This window comes from Oryza sativa, chromosome 4, assembly GCF_034140825.1.
Source record: "Oryza sativa Japonica Group chromosome 4, ASM3414082v1".
Lineage (NCBI taxonomy): Eukaryota > Viridiplantae > Streptophyta > Magnoliopsida > Poales > Poaceae > Oryza > Oryza sativa.
The window spans coordinates 12,442,111-12,459,072 of record NC_089038.1 but is presented as its reverse complement, the minus strand read 5'-3'; the positions used below and the strand labels follow the sequence as shown (position 1 = coordinate 12,459,072).

Below are 16,962 nucleotides of genomic sequence, written 5' to 3'. Positions count from 1 at the left end.
AAGCCCACTTCCAGCATGGCATTTGGGCGAAACCCACTTTTTGAGGATGGCACAATATCAATTTTCTCCTCTCTCAAGCCCCTCCGCCGTCCCCTCTTGCGTTTTGGCCGTCTCGTCTCCGCTCCTCGCGCCCTGCGCCGATCTCCATCCCGCGAGCAGATCAGGGTCGGCGATCTCCATCTCGCGAGCAGAGGGGGACGCCGCCGTTGTCCCTGCTGCTGCTTCCGCCACATCCCGGTGAGCATCCGCATCCGCATCCTCTTTCTCATTCACCCCCCCCTCTCTCTCTCTCTCTCTCACCCACTTTTTGTCTCGATTTTGCTTGCGTGAACCCTAGCTTCTTCTCTTCTAGATCTGGAAGAAGCTTTTCTCTAAATTTGAGAGCCCTAACCTTAATACAAGTAACAGTTTGTTTTTCCCCCCAAAAAAGTAACCCCCATGTCCGCCCCTGAATTACTAATCGATGGATGCAGTAGGACTCTGCTGTGGAGAACAGTTCGAGAATTATAGAATTATTATATGACAGGCTTGACTGTTAAGCATGTTTGTTCAACTCTGCATTTATTAAATGTGAATCCCCATGCTTTCGGTGGTACACTGCTGAGGCGCACTCTTTTTGGTATAGCCAATAGATCATCTGTTTCCTGTATAGCGAGCGGTATCCAACTGCTTGGATCTATCTGAGCATCTAGAAGTGATAACTTTCATAATGGTGTTGCAATACTATGTCATTGTCTTGTAAATATTTAGTTCAGATGTTGATCAATGATCCACTGATCTTTCGGCCTGTTTAGATCCCACCCCAAAATTTTACACCCTGTCACATCGAACATTTGAACACCTACATGAAATATTAAATATAGGCTAAAAAATAACTAATTACACAGATTGCGACTAATTTGCGAGACGAATCTTTTAAGCCTAATTGCTCCATGATTTGACAATGTGGTGCTACAGTAAACATTTGCCAATGACGGATTAATTAGGCTTAATAAATTCGCCTTGCGGTTTACTGACGGATTCTGTAATTAATTTTCTTATTAGTGCCTAAACACCCCATGTGACACCCTATATAATATCTGATGTGACGCCAAAACTTTACACCCCTGGATCTAAACACCCCCATGATGTTCATTCCATGAACAAAGGGCTTTCCTGAGATGAATGTATCCCCATCTTCTGTTTTTCGATTGCATCATGCTATGTTCTGTTGCTGATGTTATCACATTTCAAGGACAGGATATCCCCTTTAATGATCTCTTTGGTTGGTTCATGTTTTGTTGTTGACACATCTTTGGCCCAACAGCCAAATATAAAATAATTGGTCAACATAATGCTTTTTGAATTTTGAATTGCAGCATTTTGAGCAATTAAGGAGGTGTCAACATTCAGTACAAGAAATGGTATGCTATGATTCTCCTATTTTAACGGTCTGTGTAGTCTTGCATTGTATAGGTATGCATTCCTTTGTGCTTAGTTTGCTTACCCCCACTCTGTTCATTTGTTGCAGACTTACATAAGGGATGAAGATACAAGACTTGAGACCACTCGGGCGAGGCGTAATAGTTCCCTCTTTCTTTAGTTGGAAACAATTCTTTTCTTGGGGGCTTTCTGTTATTAAGGAATCCAAGAAAGCAGTTTAGGCATAATTTTGAACTTCTGTTTTGCAGTGTCGAATGTTCTCAAAAGGCATGAAGATTTGAAAGAGCGCCTCTCACGGTACTCCCTTTTGCATGTTCTTTAGCATGTAACATCTGCATCTGTGCATAAGGAAATAATTTAATACCCTATTCAAACTGCCAGCAAATTTATTGACCATTTTTTTTTATTGAAGAACAGATTCTAATTGAAACCAAACTCTTGCATAAAACAAATATCTTATGAGATGGATACTTCCCCTCAAATATGGCTCCTCTAATATGTAAATATGAATTACTTAGGATTTCTTATAATCGTATTTGTTGCAGCTATGTTCCTGATAACTAGGCTTACTATTGAATGGATTTTATCTTCCTGTCATATTTCTGAATTCTGATAAACATATGAATGCATGGGCTAAGCTTTTACTTTGTTTCAGGGATTCTGATAAACTGATTTTTGAGCGGCTACAGAGAGAATTTGAGGCTGCACGAACTGCCCAAACTGAAGGTACAGTTTGCTAACATTACCATGAATCTTTGTGAGATTCTACTAGAAGAAATAAGCTTACCAATGATTATCAATATCCATGTAATTGTATATTTGTGCAATCTCCTTTTCCTTTAAGTTTGCATATTTTAGTATTCTTTGCTGCATATTCCTTGGTTAAGATCAACTTTGTACAAAATCAACCTCCACAAAGACTGCTCAATTTGCAAAATAATGCTCGCCGAGCCATTTCTGATTTCTTTGCATTTTGAACTTTGAAATTCCAAATGGTGTTTTAAATTTCATCTCTCAAGTTATGAAACTGCATTTTGGACTAAATTAAAAAAAATATGGACACAAATGTTCATAAGATAGAATTTAATGTGGTCACTGTTCAGTTTTTTTTCTTTTTTTTTCTTGAGCACACAGGAGTCACCTGTTTAGGTTGCTCCTTGAATTCCGTATAAACCATGAACTAACAAGAATCCATGCATGTGCATGGCTGAAACTATTGAGCGGTTACTGAAAAATTAAAGAGCTTTGTTAGTGACATTTTTTTGAATTCAAAATCATTAATACAGAACATAAAATATAATTGTAAGGTAAGAAATGCTAGCTATTTGCAATCCTAGCTACGAATTTTGCATTGAAGGAGAGAGTGAGATTATTATTCTGTTAATGCTTCTGTTCACAATAATTCTTTTGTTGTCATATTTTTATTTGAGTAAAGTGCACGGGCGGTCCTTAAACTTGCAGGGGTGTGTCATCTAGGTCCCTAAACTCTCAAAATATATATCCAAGTCCAAGAACTTGTCATAGGGTGTCATTTAGGTCCCAAATCGCCCCAGCCCCTATAGGATCCTACGTGGCACTGATGTGGCATGCCACACGGACAAGACGTGGCATCATTTTGACTAACAAATGAAACCCATTTATCTTTTTCTTCTTTTCTTTTCTTATCTTTTCCTCCTCCTCCTCTTTTTTTTCTTTCTTCTCCTTTTTTTTTCTTTTCCCGAGTAGAAGAAAAAAAGAAGAATGAGAAGAAAACGAAGAAAAAAGAAGGGAAAAAGAAGAAAAGGACATATCACGTCCATATGGCATGCCATATCAGCGCCACATAGGATTCTATAGGGGCTATGTCGATTTGGGACCTAAATGATACACTTTGACAAGTTCTGGAACCTAGATGTGCATTTTGAGAGTTTGGGGACCTAGATGACACAACCTTACAAGTTTAAGGACCGCCTATGCACTTTACTCTTTTTATTTCAATAGTCTTAGACTATTTGGAGTAACTTCTGAGATGTACCATCCATATCGAGTTCCAACCTATCTTGGAAGGATGTACCATCCATATTGAGTTATGTAGTCTTTGAAAAGGTGGACTACATTGTACTAAACTACTACTACTCTTGTCAGTTGTCACCCAGTAAATTTTAGTTTTTTCTTTGTGTCTATAAGAACATTGGATAAAATTTCTTGGTTGATCACTAGGACAAAATACATGCAACATGTTGATGTGGTTTCTTCGACAATCCTCTGTGCTGCACCTTTGTAGAGTAGCTCTGAATGTAAGTATGTAACTGAAGAAGATGGTATGTTTCTGGTATTCACGACCGACAAATCTTCTTCATTTTTCTTGAGGGCATAAATCCTGTTTGGTTCTATACCTATGTTAGTCCTTCCAAAATTTGTAGTGCCCTTAACATTTGGCCACTAAAGTTTGCTTCCAGAATCTGGTACCTCTTCAAAACTCGGCAATGTTCAAGTGATTCTAGACACAGGTTCTTGTATTTTGTTGGTTGGTCAAATCCTCAGCGGCTCTGCCTAGGAATTCCCAGGGCTGCTGCTGCTGCTGCTGCATGCTCATGTAATTTGAGTGATTGGTTGCAATTAATGCATTATTGGTTTGGTTGTCAAACTTTGTGTCCCATTTAAACCATCATGTTCCTTCTGACAAAATCTATGAGACAAGATAAACCTTTGCTATGTTGGGACATTGCAAAACATTAGGTATCATATGGCCTCGAACTATAGTCAAGCCAAAGAGAATTTTGATGTCTAGATGGCTTCAAATCAAATTGTCTCACGATTGCAATCCAATCACATGTGCTAACAAAGTTTTGGTTATGTCTTATTTTGGTTGTGACAAAATTTTGGCATGGCACAGCACTATTACAGACCAAATGGCCCCATATATATATAGTTTAGTTTGGTCACATGGCTTTCATAGGCCAATACTACAAGTCATAACTATATGCACAGTATAACACAGCATGGTGATATATTTATGCTCGTCTTCTGATTGAAGATTACATTAGTTGGGCTTTTTTTCCCCATTTGATAGTTTCACACTCCGTATACCTGCTTTGCAAACTAATGCCTTATTTATCAATTTTCTCGAGACAACAAAAAATCAAATATATGAGCTTTAGTTATTGCTAGTGTACAGGTCTTTTCTTTTTTTTTTTTTCTTGTGGATCCCGGAAATGCTGTTATATTCTCAAACTTCTTTTTACAACCATCATGGCACACAGTTAGTCTTATCATACTAGTATCATCATTTTAATTAGCTTTTATCCTCCTGCTTCAAACCATTGTTTATCCTCTTATGCCATCTTTTTATCCTCCTGCTTTAAACCATCTTTTTTTGTTAAACTTTCTACATCAATGTTTTTTCATTTTGTAGAGATCCCAATAGATGATGAGCAGTGGAACGATGGTTTGCTGGCAACCATCCGTGAAAAGGTACTTAATCAGAGCACCTTAATGTACTCATCTCTCTTGTGACAAGAGACGTATTATCTGTTTGGTGCATTTTGAGTTTTGTATGAATTTGCTTGTCTCGTAGACCAGGTCCATATGGAGGCTGATAGGAAGGCCATGGCTAACCAAGCAAATGTTCCAGCAGATCCTCAATTCCAGTCAAGGACTACATATAGAGTAAAAAACAAGGTAAAACAGGTAGCATTATTCTCAGAGTAGTGATTTGTTCATGCTATATTGCCCTTTGTGTTGCGTTACTTCACCATTTGGTCCTCCAAATGCTTTCTATGTAAAGTTAGATTAGTAGTGGTAGATTAATGTCGTCTGGGCTGAGTGTGTTTGTGATGATTTTTCATTCCGGGTTCTGCACTTAGAGTAGGTAAAACATCCGCACTTGTGATCACCACAAGTTCTAGCAATCACACACCATTTGAGGTGCCTTTTACCAGATCGTGTATTGCCGTGCAGTCCTTAGGAATCAATAAAAAGTAATTTATGTAGGTACTAGGTCCACATTATGTTAATGTTTCCTCAGATGAAATTTATCTTCATGACATGAATGAAGGCTTGCCATGCTATTTTTCAGCAATACACCTATTCTGTTCTATTTTTCTTAATTTGATTTTTATCCTGCCACATCAAAACTAAATTTCTTCCCTTTGATAGGTTATCTATTGTTTGGATGGTGCGAGAATTGGTATACAGTATGAGACTTATTTTGCTGGTAACTCATTTTTCATTCTCAGTTTTTATTTTTATTTTTTTAACTGTACCATGTTATATGCAGATTTAGTGTTTTACAAGGCTGGAGAGCACATTTACTTTGCATCAAACTGTTTTAATCTCTTTGTTTTGGCATTTTGGAAACTCTGATATAGTTATACGGAAAACTGGTACATAAAGCATATGTCATATCTCTAACCACATTATTTGCTGTTCTAAATAAACATGTTATTTTGCAGGAGAACCTTGTGAAATTTATCATTGTGTTTTGGAAAGCAAGTCATTCCTTGAAAAGATGACTGTGATTGAGCACACCTTACCTTTCTTTCTGCCAATACGAGAAGTAGAAAGTGAATTTCTATCATCTAATGCTATTGTATGTTTTCTAACTGAACTTGCTTTTTATATGCCAATTATTTGCACGTCTTTGTACTTACATGGAGCTTTTTCTTACAGAAATTTATTGATCATCTTGAAGAGATTTTGCAGTCTTATGTTGACAGGAGGGAGCAGGTCAGATATATAGATATATTATTACTTCCCATATCTTCCACTATGAAATGCTAAAAGCAGATGACCTTGTGCATTGTGCTAAAATAACATAGTTGGAGTTAAAAAAATACTGATGTTTAAAAGTGGGCCCAGTTCATCTTTCTCTGTGAAGCATAACTAAATGTGGTTTCTGAATGTTCGTTTTGCTGAATTGACAACTTGAAAGATTACTTGGTTCATGTTTATATTTGTTCAGTTTGTAAATATGCATAACACAGGACATGTTGCAAAGTGAACCTTAATATTTCTTGTTCTGCTTTTAATGTTTAACATGCTTTTATTACCAGAAAATTAGATAGGCAAAATCTAAAGGTATAGCTTTAGCAGCTTTTTGGACCTTTGCACCATTGCAGCTAGTTTAGGCTGTGCTTAGTTCACGCCAAAATTGGAAGTTTGATTGAAATTGGAACGATGTGACGGAAAAGTTGAAAGTTTGTATGTGTAGGAAAGTTTTGATGTGATGGAAAAGTTGGAAGTTTGAAGAAATAGTTGGGAACTAAACTAGGCCTTACTGAAGAACACGTAAAATTGGAAATTATCCTACTTCTATCTAGTTGCATTCATTCTACTTATGTGGGAACTTCTCTTTATCTTCTTCCGTACGTAATTTACAGATATGTGAATTTAATTCTTATGTACAAATTAATGCAAACTATTTTTTGGACATCCAGCTGGGAACCATCTTTGAACAAAAATTATGCATTTATTTATTTATTTTGACAAAAAAAAGTGTGCTCTGCTGGTCTACTCAGTTATTTACATTACATAACTTTAACAGTAAATTGTCAATTCTAATATTTTTATTATTTCATTTTCAAGGTTCGGCTTATCAAGGAACTATATGGGAACCAAATTGGAGAACTGTTCCACAGTCTCTCTTACAATTTGATAGAATTTGTAATGGAGGATTTTGAGTGGTAAGGATAATTTATACTTTGCTAATTTTCTTTTAGCTTGTTCGTACTAATGTATAACTGAACGTAAGCATGCAACGTAGTTGCCTGTATTATTTGGAGTATTTTGACTTCATTGTCCAAATGTCCAGTCCATTTGCTTTATAGGCTGCACGTTATACCTCTTCCAGACACTGAAAATTTCCCCCCTTTTTCCCCTTGAGCAGCAAGGTTACAGTCAGTATCCGATACTCAGATCTATTGTTCACCCTGCCAAGTCAGGCCAGGGTCCTGGCTTGGCCACTTCGCTCTTCGCGGGGAATATCAGTAACTGAGCGCAGAGCTAGTCGCTCAGCATCTGCTCAACTAGTACCGTTCCGCCTTCCCTACGCCGAGGATGCGCTGAAGACCTTGAGTTTGCCAGAAGGTACATCCTATTCCGCATATTACTTTTCCCCAATCGTTATAGCAGGTGATATTTTGTGCTGAACTTATCTTGATCTGTATTCTCGCTCTCCGATTCAGCGTTTGCGGAGATTGTGCTGAGCCTACCCCGTGCTCTGAAGCGGATACTCTCTTCTCAGGAAAGTGATTGATGCGTGTACTAGGAGTTTTTGGTAATGAGACTCATGGACGCAGAAGCTTTCGGTGCTATATGCAGAGTATTCGGTGACCTTACTGACGAGATACAAAATGTTCGGCAGTATTGTTTAGAATATTGTAGTGTACAGTTGTTACTGTCTAGAAAATGCGATTGCTGCGAAGCCAGTTGGATAACAAGAAACACTGCTTTCAACCATCCATGTAATATTCGTGCACAGCAAGCACGGAAGCAGATTTCATACCATGACAGGAGTATTGTATGTGAAGTACCAACATGCAGGGTTCATAAAGCCAACGAAAGGCGATCGGTTTTCACGGTTTTTCGATGTTTCGACAAGGCTTCGATAGGAATTTCAAATGCTTTCGGACAAATTCAAATATTATACAGTAAATTTGGTCAAAATTCGGCCGGAAAAGCAATAGAAATTTGTTAAAAACCATGATACTGACGAGGCTCGAAATTTAGTGGTAAAACCTTTCAACGTTTCATCCCAACCGTTGCGTGGTAAACCATCAAATCACGAGTAGAAGGATTCCCCAGATATAAGTCGGAACAAATTCATTTGTCAGGTATTTCCTGGAGTGGTGTACCTACCAAAGCTGTAACTCTAATGACTAACGGTTATAAGTAAATTCACCACATAGAAATTTGGATAGTGGAATAGAACATCCTAACAGACGAACCTGAATACACACACACACACACACACACTTTTTACAAGTTTTTTTTCTCGTGCCAACTGGAATGAAAATAAGATAGTGCAACAATTTGACAATGATTACTATTTACCGTGTTACTTATTAGACTGTAAATTACTTTTGAATGATTGAATTTTGATGAATGAAAGTTGTGTGGTTATTTGTGACGCTACATATTTTTAAGTGTTCATATCTTTTTTTTAAAAAAAAAAGTGAAATATGAAAGCAAATAGTGCCGGTGTCAATTATTTAAGAAGAGAGGTAGTAATTTAGTATAGCTTTAAAACAAAAATAAAATACTCACTTCGTTTTAATAATTGTCACTACCACTATTCAACTTTGATCTTTTTCTTTTTTCTTAAAGAATTTATAAATACTTGAAAATATATTATACTATTGAACTGTGTAGTGCTGCTAATATAACCATGAAACTTTCACTCGTCACAATATAATAAAATATACTACCTCTGTTTCATAATACAAATCATTTTGACTTTTTTCTAGTCAAACTTTGATCAAATTTATAGAAAAATACAGCAATATTTTCAACACAAAACAAACATACTATCAGAATATATTAGATACTAGTTATTATAAAACTAATTTGGTTTTGTAGATGTTGCTAAATTTTTCTATAATCTCGGTCACACTTAAAAAAGTTTAACTAGGAAGAAAAATAAAAAAGATTTATAATATGAAACGGAGAGAGTAGTTACTTAAAAGAAATTTTGTAGTTAAAGTGAGACGGTCCTAGTGTCAGTTATTTAAGAAAGATGAAGTATTGTTAGGCTTTCTTTAAAAAAAAGGTATTGCTTAGGCTGCGTTCGACATAGCATTTTGGGCTTTTGGCAGAGCAACTCAATGGCATACGAAACTAGGGGCATGTTTAGATTCATGTTATTCTGAACCATACCATTATTTCTTAAAATTGACAAACATATAACAATATTAGTTTATTACCAAATATTGGTCATAGCTAGAGATTTTGACAACATCATATTTAGCCAATCTTACCTAAAGTTATTAATGTTACCAATTCCAAATTTTGGAAATGTTGAAAATGGCTACAAAGTGAACAAGACCTATATTAGAAATTAGCACGTGATTAATTGAGTATTTCAAAAATAAATTTATTTAACTTTAAAAATCTTCCTAAAAATACTTACTAAGAGAAAACGAGAAAGAGAAAACGAGAAAGTTTCAGTTTTCAGTTGGAACTCAGCCTTAGGCTGCATTCGAAGGATATTTTCATTCGCACACGAAACAAGAAAAAAAAATTAGTGTACTAATCAATTAAAGTATTAACTATTAAAAAACTCGATGGACTTAGAAACTTTTTATATATTTTTTTTTCAAAAAAATGTGTTGTTTAACATTTTGAAAAGCGTAAAAAAGCCTATTCATTTAGGAGGAAAACCAAAGGATTTAGATTCTTAAGGATTAATTTATATGAGTGTCATTCGGTTTATAGAAATGTAGGTATAAAAAAACCAAAGGAAATTTTCTTTCCCACAAGTCAAAGGAAGAAAACATATGAAATTTTCTATCCACTCAAACCTCTTATGTGCAACATTTATATTACTCTACTTTTTCGGTTCTATATATTTTTTTAGAGAAGGGTATTTTTACTCGGCCTCTATATCCAACCGGATATATGCTACTTTTTCGGTTCTATATTTTTTTTAGAGAAGGGTATTTTTTACCTGGCCTCTATATCCAACCGGATATATGCAACCTTTTTTTAATTAGGAACTTAGCCTATTAAATACATAACTTAGCTATCAAATAACCCAATATGAAATTCGCTCCTATGGAGATTTAAACTCAGAATCTTAGGGTTCTACTAAGCTTACTGTAATCACTAGGCTACATGCCCTTTCACAGAAAACATTTTCGGTTCTATATGTTAGAATTGTTCCAAGCTCTAACAGAAAACAAGAAATTTGTACATCCTCCGTCCTAATATATAAGAGATTTCTGTTAGATGAGACATATCCTACTATTATAAATAGTTTTATTCAGATTTATAGTATTATAATATGTCCAATTCAACCAAATCACTTATATTTTAGGATGTAGGGAGTAGTTTAGAGTCAAGAAAATAAACAGGCTCTTAGCCAAAGTCAACAGGCGTTAGAGTGTGAACAAGCAGAATTAAGCCCCTCATTCAGGGGCAAAACAGTAAAAGCGTACTGCCTTTTCTAAAGGGATCCGAGGACAACGGGAGGCCCCTTTCCCTCCCTCTCTCGTGAAATCCTTCTGGCATGTACCTACACCTGGTTCACTACCCCTTCCCCCACTGACCTGTGGGCCCACAAGTCAACCCCTTCACCGGGTGCACGAAAAGCTCGGTGCAGCTATACCTTTTCACAAACCTTTTTCTACTGTATTACTCCCTCAACACTTGATTACCTGTTTTATTAATTTTTTTATAATTAATATTTTTATTGCTATAGATGATAAAATATAAATAATACTCTATACGTGATTTATTTTTTAATTTTTTTATAAAGTTTTTAAATAAAATGAACGTCACATAAACCCTTACAACTACACTTAAAATACTACTAGGATGGAGCGAGTACTATTTTGAGCTAGAAATACGCCGCTGAAAAGTTGAAAAAGAGATTTGAAAAAGGAGAAAAAAAATCACGAAAAAGCGCGGAACAAAAGCTTCTCCCCCTTGTCGCCCGCAATGGCGTCTCCCACTCGCAGCCTTCTCCTCCTCCTCACTCCCCCACACGAGCTCCGCCGCCTCCCCATCCCCCCCGGGAACCCTACCTCCTCCCCGCGCGGCCGGTGATGGCGTCGACCCCGCCGCCGCCGCCGGTGATAGGCAAGGCGGGCAACCTCACGGTCTTCATCACGCCGCCGTCGCCGGCGGAGGCGGAGGCGGAGGGGTCGCCGGACTCCCCGCGGTCGGAGTTCACCACCCCCAGCGGATCCCCCCGCGCGGCCGAGGATTCGACGCCGCCTCCCTCTCCGCCGCGGGCCGAGCAGCCGCCGGTCAAGGAGGAGGCGCCGGCGGCCTCCCCGCAGCTGGCCACCCCGCCGCCGGTGAAGACGGTCTCACCGCCGCTGCCCGCCGCGAAGCTCTCCTCCGCCGCCGCCCCTCGGCCTCCGCCGCCGGTGCAGGTGCCACTGCCTTCCGCGAAGCTCTCGGCCCCTAGGCCCCCGCCGACGCCGCCGCCGGTGCAGGTGCCGCCGCCGCAGTTCGAGAAGGCGGAGGCGAGGCCCGATGGATCCATGCTCGCCTTGTTCTGGGACACGGTCGCGCGCGTGCAAGAAGGTGGGTGATTGATTGAATCCCCCCCGGGCGCGAGAGATTTGATTTTCTCTCCGATGGCCGCCTCATTGTGTGGTTTCGAAATTCGAATTCGATTCGTGGGTTTTGAAATTGATTTGGTGAGCATTTATCGCTGCAGCGCACGCCAGCTTGGACGAGTACATCTCGAACTGGTTCGGGCTGGATCAATCCAAGTACCAGTGGGCTCTCAACGAGTACTATGAGAGCAACGGAAAGGTTCTCGCCTCCACTCTACCCCTTCTGCAAAATTTTTTTGTTCTTTCAGTCTTGTTACTTTCAATTTGATGGTGTAAACTGCATCAATGCTTTGCACGGATAGCGAAATTGTGGTGATTTGAGCGTGAGTTTAGCAAAGATCCATCTGTCCTGTGGCTCAGCGTTGGGAGTTGGGATGCAGCTGTCTCTGATCCTGTACTGGAGTGGAATCTTGTAGCCCATTCGTGATTCCGTGTGGTTTATAATTGTCGGTGGTGGTAGGCCTGTAGCTGTCACCGTTTGTAATCCTAAGTGCGGCGATTTAGTGCTACTTAAGGGTTACAACATTACAGGATGCTGGTAGTAGTGGGTGGGTAGTATTATGGTTGGTAATCAAGCCCAAAGCTTCTGTGGAGAATGTAGTTTTTGGATGGTGGTGGTGCTAGTCAATTGTGATTTTTCTTTCCCTGTATTGTTTCTGACCCATGTACTGCACTAAAATATCATGCATCTCCCTATTCCCCGTATTGTTTTCTGACACATGTATTGCATTGCACATCATCTTTTCCCCTTTTGATCTACCTAATATTCTTTTCTTGGTGGTCTACCATGCATGGGCTGGATTAAGTAATGTATGGTCACTTGGTCAGTACTGGAAGCACAACTTGTTTGCCACTGGATGTGTTACTTACTAGTACCTGATTGGCTGATTATTATTAGTTCTTGCTAAATTGGTTCTTAAATATGTTTGTATGGTGAAACTGATTTAGATTTAAGTTGAAATGTTGCTTTAGATTCATCTATGTCCTCCCCCCTGTAGATATTGTTGACTGCCTTTGTTAATAAGAAAGGTAGTAATTTGCATTGGTTGTTTGCACACTTTCATTCCTTTGACAATCTCCACATGTATCTTGGGATTTGTCACCTACACATAATTACATTTTATCACCTTGTTTATGGGGATTAGACTATATATCTTAATTACGGATGGTCAATTTCTTCTATTTAAAGCATACATGTTGGGATATGTAGAAGAGTTAAGTCCCTATTTAGAATGCAGAGGGACAGGTACCTCGTGCTTTTAGGAATTGAACTGTTTGCAATATTAGATTCTTCAAAATTCCTGTACTCTGTCATTGCCTAAGTATTGGTATTTATTGTGTATTTATATAGCAGCAAACCATACTAATTCTATTTTTTCACAATTAGTCTTCACTGTGATATGGTAACACACTCTTTTGCTAGTGTTGGTCATAATGTTTCTATGATGTACCAATTAGTGTGTTCCAATAAAAAGTCTCAGATGACATTGATGGATTCCATCATTGAAAGAACCAGGCTTCCAAAATACCTTTCTGAAATCAAAATTTGAAAAGCTAACATGAGCACGAATTTTACATTTAAAAATCTGGATATGATGAGCTAAATGTAGATCAGAGTCTTTTTATCCATCCCCGCAAAGAAAAGGTCTTTCCATACCAATTATCAAATTGGACTTCTTTGTGAAGCTGGTATAAAATTTATTTGGCGTGGCAATACATGCCATTGTACATATCAAATTTTCTTGCTAACATGGACAAAAGAGATCTGATTATTGTAAAAAATGCTTAACATAATATAGAAGTATTTATTGACACCAGTCATATAGCCTGTAACTTCGTACAAGGTTGTGTGAACATGCAGTTGCAGACATATCGTCTGTTATTTTTATCAAGCCAAAGCACGCAGGTCCTATCATTTCTTACCAGACTTCTTATTAGAACATATATCTACAGATATGTGTTTTCTTTTGAACAAAAGAAAAATTCACTATTGTGTGGTGGGGATCCAAATTAGGAAAAAACTTTGTGGAAAGATCTGGTCTTATTTTGGGAATTCCCTATGCCAGGTGCTAGGTGCGCCAGAAGTCATCCTTGTCTTTTCGTTCAATCAGGATTAGCTTTGGATTAATTTCAATGTTAAGCTAGATAAGATTTAGCTCCTAAGATTTTCTGTTTGTTAGCAAGGTTATTAATCGATTTTAGAAGGCAGAACTCCATCAATAAGAAGGATAAGTAGAATTATCGCCAAACTCTCTCTCTCTCTCTCTCTCTCTCTCTCTTGTTCAGCTGTTCACTGTCATGGTTCGGTGGATGCACCATCCTCGCCCTCCCATGGAGCACCATTACTACCTTAGGAGCTTTGGATCAACCCCAGTTCCTAACATCTGGAAAATGAATTTTGCTATTATAGGATATGTTAGTATCTCTTTAGGCTTAAAGTTAATTGCCTAGTCTATACTTCCCTCAACCTAAGAAAATAGACATGCCACGCTCTTTAATTCTTTATCACTTTGAACTTTTATAGTTTTGTTATTGTAGGTGCCAAACTGCCAACATTTAGGCATGTGCTTCGTGTTGGATGCAGACATGGCTTGTTCTTAATTTTCAGTGGCCTATCTACCTTCAGTGATTGCCTACAACACTACTGTATGACCAGAGCCGCTCTGCATTCTGATCTATGTGCTGTGAGCCTGTGACAGTCACAAAGAAAGTAATTCGTGCATTATTGAACTGTGGACACTGAGCACACCAGACAGACTTGACCTGACAATCTGACATCAATGCCGAAGTGGAATGTCGCTGAGTTTATTTACCCATGCAGTTTGTCTGGTCTAGGAGACATTCTTGTCTTGTAATTAAATATTTGGCTTTGCAATCCTTTGGTTCACTGTTATTTAGCATAATCAAGTGTTGCTATATTTTTCTTTAGACAACTGGTATATTTGGGCTCTCCATTTGACTTATTTTTCCCCCTTCTAACTGCATTGCAGGATATGGAGTCAGGGAAAGCTGCGAAGCCGAAGGAACTCGGTAGTAAAATGTAGGTCTAAAAAGCTGGATTACATCTGTATATGTCAATGGGGACATCTCTTCGATTCTCGCCAATTCAGTTCGATTTTATGTCGTATCTGTCTACCATGCAGCAATTCCTTTGTTTGCTTCATTTGTGTAGCTAAGCTAGAGAACTGTGTGAAGTTTCACTGGGAAGTTGATACCTCTTCTGCTGCAACTAGCAGGCCCGGACACAATCTGTAATCTGTTCGTGCCAAAGCGTTGAAAAAAGTCCAGTGCGGCAAAAAGCATTTTGTTGGCTCCTCGCACCAATGTGTAGCCCTACGTATTCTTTACAACATTTTGCGTTGTAATTGCATGGTGCTAATATTCTGCGAATGTTTTCTGTGCTATTTTTTCAAACGCATGTGGTCACAACATGTGCAACAAGCTACCTCTGAGCATTTCTGAAAAACTGGACTGGTTCACTGGTATATCTTGCATTCATGAAGCCATCACTATTGACATACATATCATTAAAAATATAATTAGCATATTTATCGATTTTAAAGTCTAGAATTTAAATTTGGGTGGGCTGAAACTGGTCCAGGATTTGACCCGGATGAACCCGGTCCATCACAACGAACTTGAGCTACGCTTTACTTCACGTTTTCTGTGCTATATATTCATTTATCACTACAATACATAAGCTTTATTTCGATGCTAATGGCGATTAGGTTGCAATCTGTTCTGTGAATGAAATATAATACCGTTGAACAGTGAACACACGATGAGTACATTGGTAATGTGGTTTACAATAATAACCTTGAATGAATTGTACAAAATCAAGTAGACAAGTACATAGCTCAGATTGGCAGTAGGAAACAAGGCGTTTCACTACGCTACAAGGAGCACACTACGATAATCTACCACGCCAATCGCGTACACGGGGATCACCGGGAACACCACCATCACCGGCACAAGCACCACCGGACCGAACTGCACCGCCGCCGCCGCTGCCGTGGAAGATGTCATCGCCGGTGTGTCGCTGTCTCCTGATGAACCGGATGTTGCACCACCGGACGTCGAGGCAGTCGCCGCGTCCGAGCTCGATGACGTCGTCGCCAGCGCCGGCGACGAGGCGCTCCGCCGCATGCCCACGGTGGCGGTGACACGGCTAGTGCTCGTCTGAGTTGCAGCCGCCGTGTCCGTGTTGCCGTCGTTGTCGTCGTCGTCCTCGTCTTCCTCCACCAATGTCGGCAAGAACGGCGACGACGCGCTCCTCCTGAGCGGCGCCGCGGTGGGCGACGTCGACGACGTCGCCGGGGCGTCGTGGGCGGCGAAGAGGAACACGCGGATGCGGCCTTGCTTGGGCTTGCTGGAGGCCATCACCGCCTCGTGGAAGAAGAGCAGCGACACGAGGCTCCACAGGTCGCCGTCGCTCGCCACGTCGTGGAGGTGGAGGCCCTCCTCTCCCGGGAGCGCGTACTGGATGCGGACGTCGTCGGAGTCGGAGAAGCCGGCGAGCGCCGCCAGCCTCGCGCGGAGGCCGGCGAGGCGCTCCGACAGGCCGACCCTGACGATCCGGTGAACTCCCCCGGCGTAGTAGCACGACGCCGCCGCTGATCCGCCGCGCTGCTGCTGGATGATCTCCCCGCCGTAGCTCACCTTCATCCTCACGGCGGTGCCCGAGCCCGACGTCGCCAGCGACGGTGAAGACGCGCTGCGTGGCAACCCCAGTGTAACGGGAGGAGCAGCAGAGGCACTTCCAGATACCAGCACCGGTAACGACGGCGCCGACGCGGTTCGGTGCGGCGGCGCGTCGTGATCGGCGGCGAACAGGAAGACCCTGATGCGGCCGGGCTTGGACGACACGGGCACCTCCTTGTAGTAGAAGAGCAGCGACACGAGGCCCCACAGGTCGCCGTCGTCCGCCACGTCGCGGATGACGCCGAGGCCCTCCCCGGGGAGCGCGTAGCGGATGAACACGTCGGCGCAGCCGGCGAGCGCCGCGAGCCGCGCGCGGAGGCCGGGCAGCCGCTCGGACATGCCGACCTTGACGATGCGGTGGACTCCGCCGGCGTAGTACGCCGCCTTGGCCTTGCCGTCGGCCTGGACGATCGCGCCGCCGTAGCTGATCATCATGCTCACCGAGGCGCCGTAGTCGCCGGCGGGAGCCATGGTCGCGACGGGAAAGCAGCAATCGAAGAGGACGGAATGGATGCGTTGGATGGTCTCTAGCTGGTGAGCGCCGCCGTGCTTTTAAGGAGCGGCGACGTACTCC

At 40.8% G+C, this 16,962-nt stretch overlaps 3 protein-coding genes across 4 annotated transcripts; 2 read left to right on the top strand and 1 right to left on the bottom strand.

Moving 5' to 3' along the window:
- LOC9270114 (uncharacterized) lies at positions 1-7,984 on the top strand. Its single transcript, XM_015778392.3, has 13 exons — positions 1-237; positions 1,359-1,403; positions 1,511-1,559; positions 1,671-1,719; positions 2,078-2,148; positions 4,817-4,875; positions 4,984-5,082; positions 5,560-5,617; positions 5,856-5,992; positions 6,073-6,129; positions 6,988-7,085; positions 7,289-7,488; positions 7,587-7,984. The coding sequence occupies exons 1-13, from the start codon at positions 16-18 to the stop codon at positions 7,655-7,657; spliced, it is 1,215 nt and encodes a 404-aa protein (XP_015633878.1). The 5' UTR covers positions 1-15; the 3' UTR covers positions 7,658-7,984.
- A 3,040-nt stretch (positions 7,985-11,024) lies between these two features.
- On the top strand, positions 11,025-15,007 carry LOC4335377 (classical arabinogalactan protein 9-like). Of its 2 annotated transcripts, none has more exons than XM_066309660.1 (3): positions 11,025-11,652; positions 11,789-11,886; positions 14,678-15,007. In XM_066309660.1, exons 1-3 carry the CDS (start codon positions 11,166-11,168, stop codon positions 14,729-14,731), a joined length of 639 nt encoding a protein of 212 aa, XP_066165757.1. In that variant the 5' UTR covers positions 11,025-11,165; the 3' UTR covers positions 14,732-15,007. The 2 variants fall into 2 exon arrangements, with proteins under 2 accessions (XP_066165757.1, XP_066165756.1); XM_066309659.1 differs by having other exon boundaries at positions 14,226-15,007.
- Positions 15,008-15,450: 443 nt separating this feature from the next.
- On the bottom strand, positions 15,451-16,962 carry LOC4335376 (uncharacterized). The gene has a single exon (XM_015779941.3). It carries the CDS (start codon positions 16,857-16,859, stop codon positions 15,576-15,578), a length of 1,284 nt encoding a protein of 427 aa, XP_015635427.1. The 5' UTR covers positions 16,860-16,962; the 3' UTR covers positions 15,451-15,575.

What these genes read in the sequence shown, in the direction of transcription:
- LOC9270114 (XM_015778392.3), top strand. Translation starts at nt 16, where the DNA reads ATGGCATTTGGGCGAAACCCACTTTTTGAGGATGGCACAATATCAATT. An exon ending in ACGAACTGCCCAAACTGAAG is followed by an intron (nt 2,149 to 4,816) that starts GTACAGTTTGCT and finishes TTCATTTTGTAG; the next exon opens with AGATCCCAATAGATGATGAG. An exon ending in GACCTTGAGTTTGCCAGAAG is followed by an intron (nt 7,489 to 7,586) that starts GTACATCCTATT and finishes TCTCCGATTCAG; the next exon opens with CGTTTGCGGAGATTGTGCTG.
- LOC4335377 (XM_066309659.1), top strand. Translation starts at nt 11,166, where the DNA reads ATGGCGTCGACCCCGCCGCCGCCGCCGGTGATAGGCAAGGCGGGCAAC. An exon ending in GGTCGCGCGCGTGCAAGAAG is followed by an intron (nt 11,653 to 11,788) that starts GTGGGTGATTGA and finishes TTATCGCTGCAG; the next exon opens with CGCACGCCAGCTTGGACGAG. An exon ending in ACTATGAGAGCAACGGAAAG is followed by an intron (nt 11,887 to 14,225) that starts GTTCTCGCCTCC and finishes TTGTTATTGTAG; the next exon opens with GTGCCAAACTGCCAACATTT.
- LOC4335376 (XM_015779941.3), bottom strand. Translation starts at nt 16,859, where the DNA reads ATGGCTCCCGCCGGCGACTACGGCGCCTCGGTGAGCATGATGATCAGC.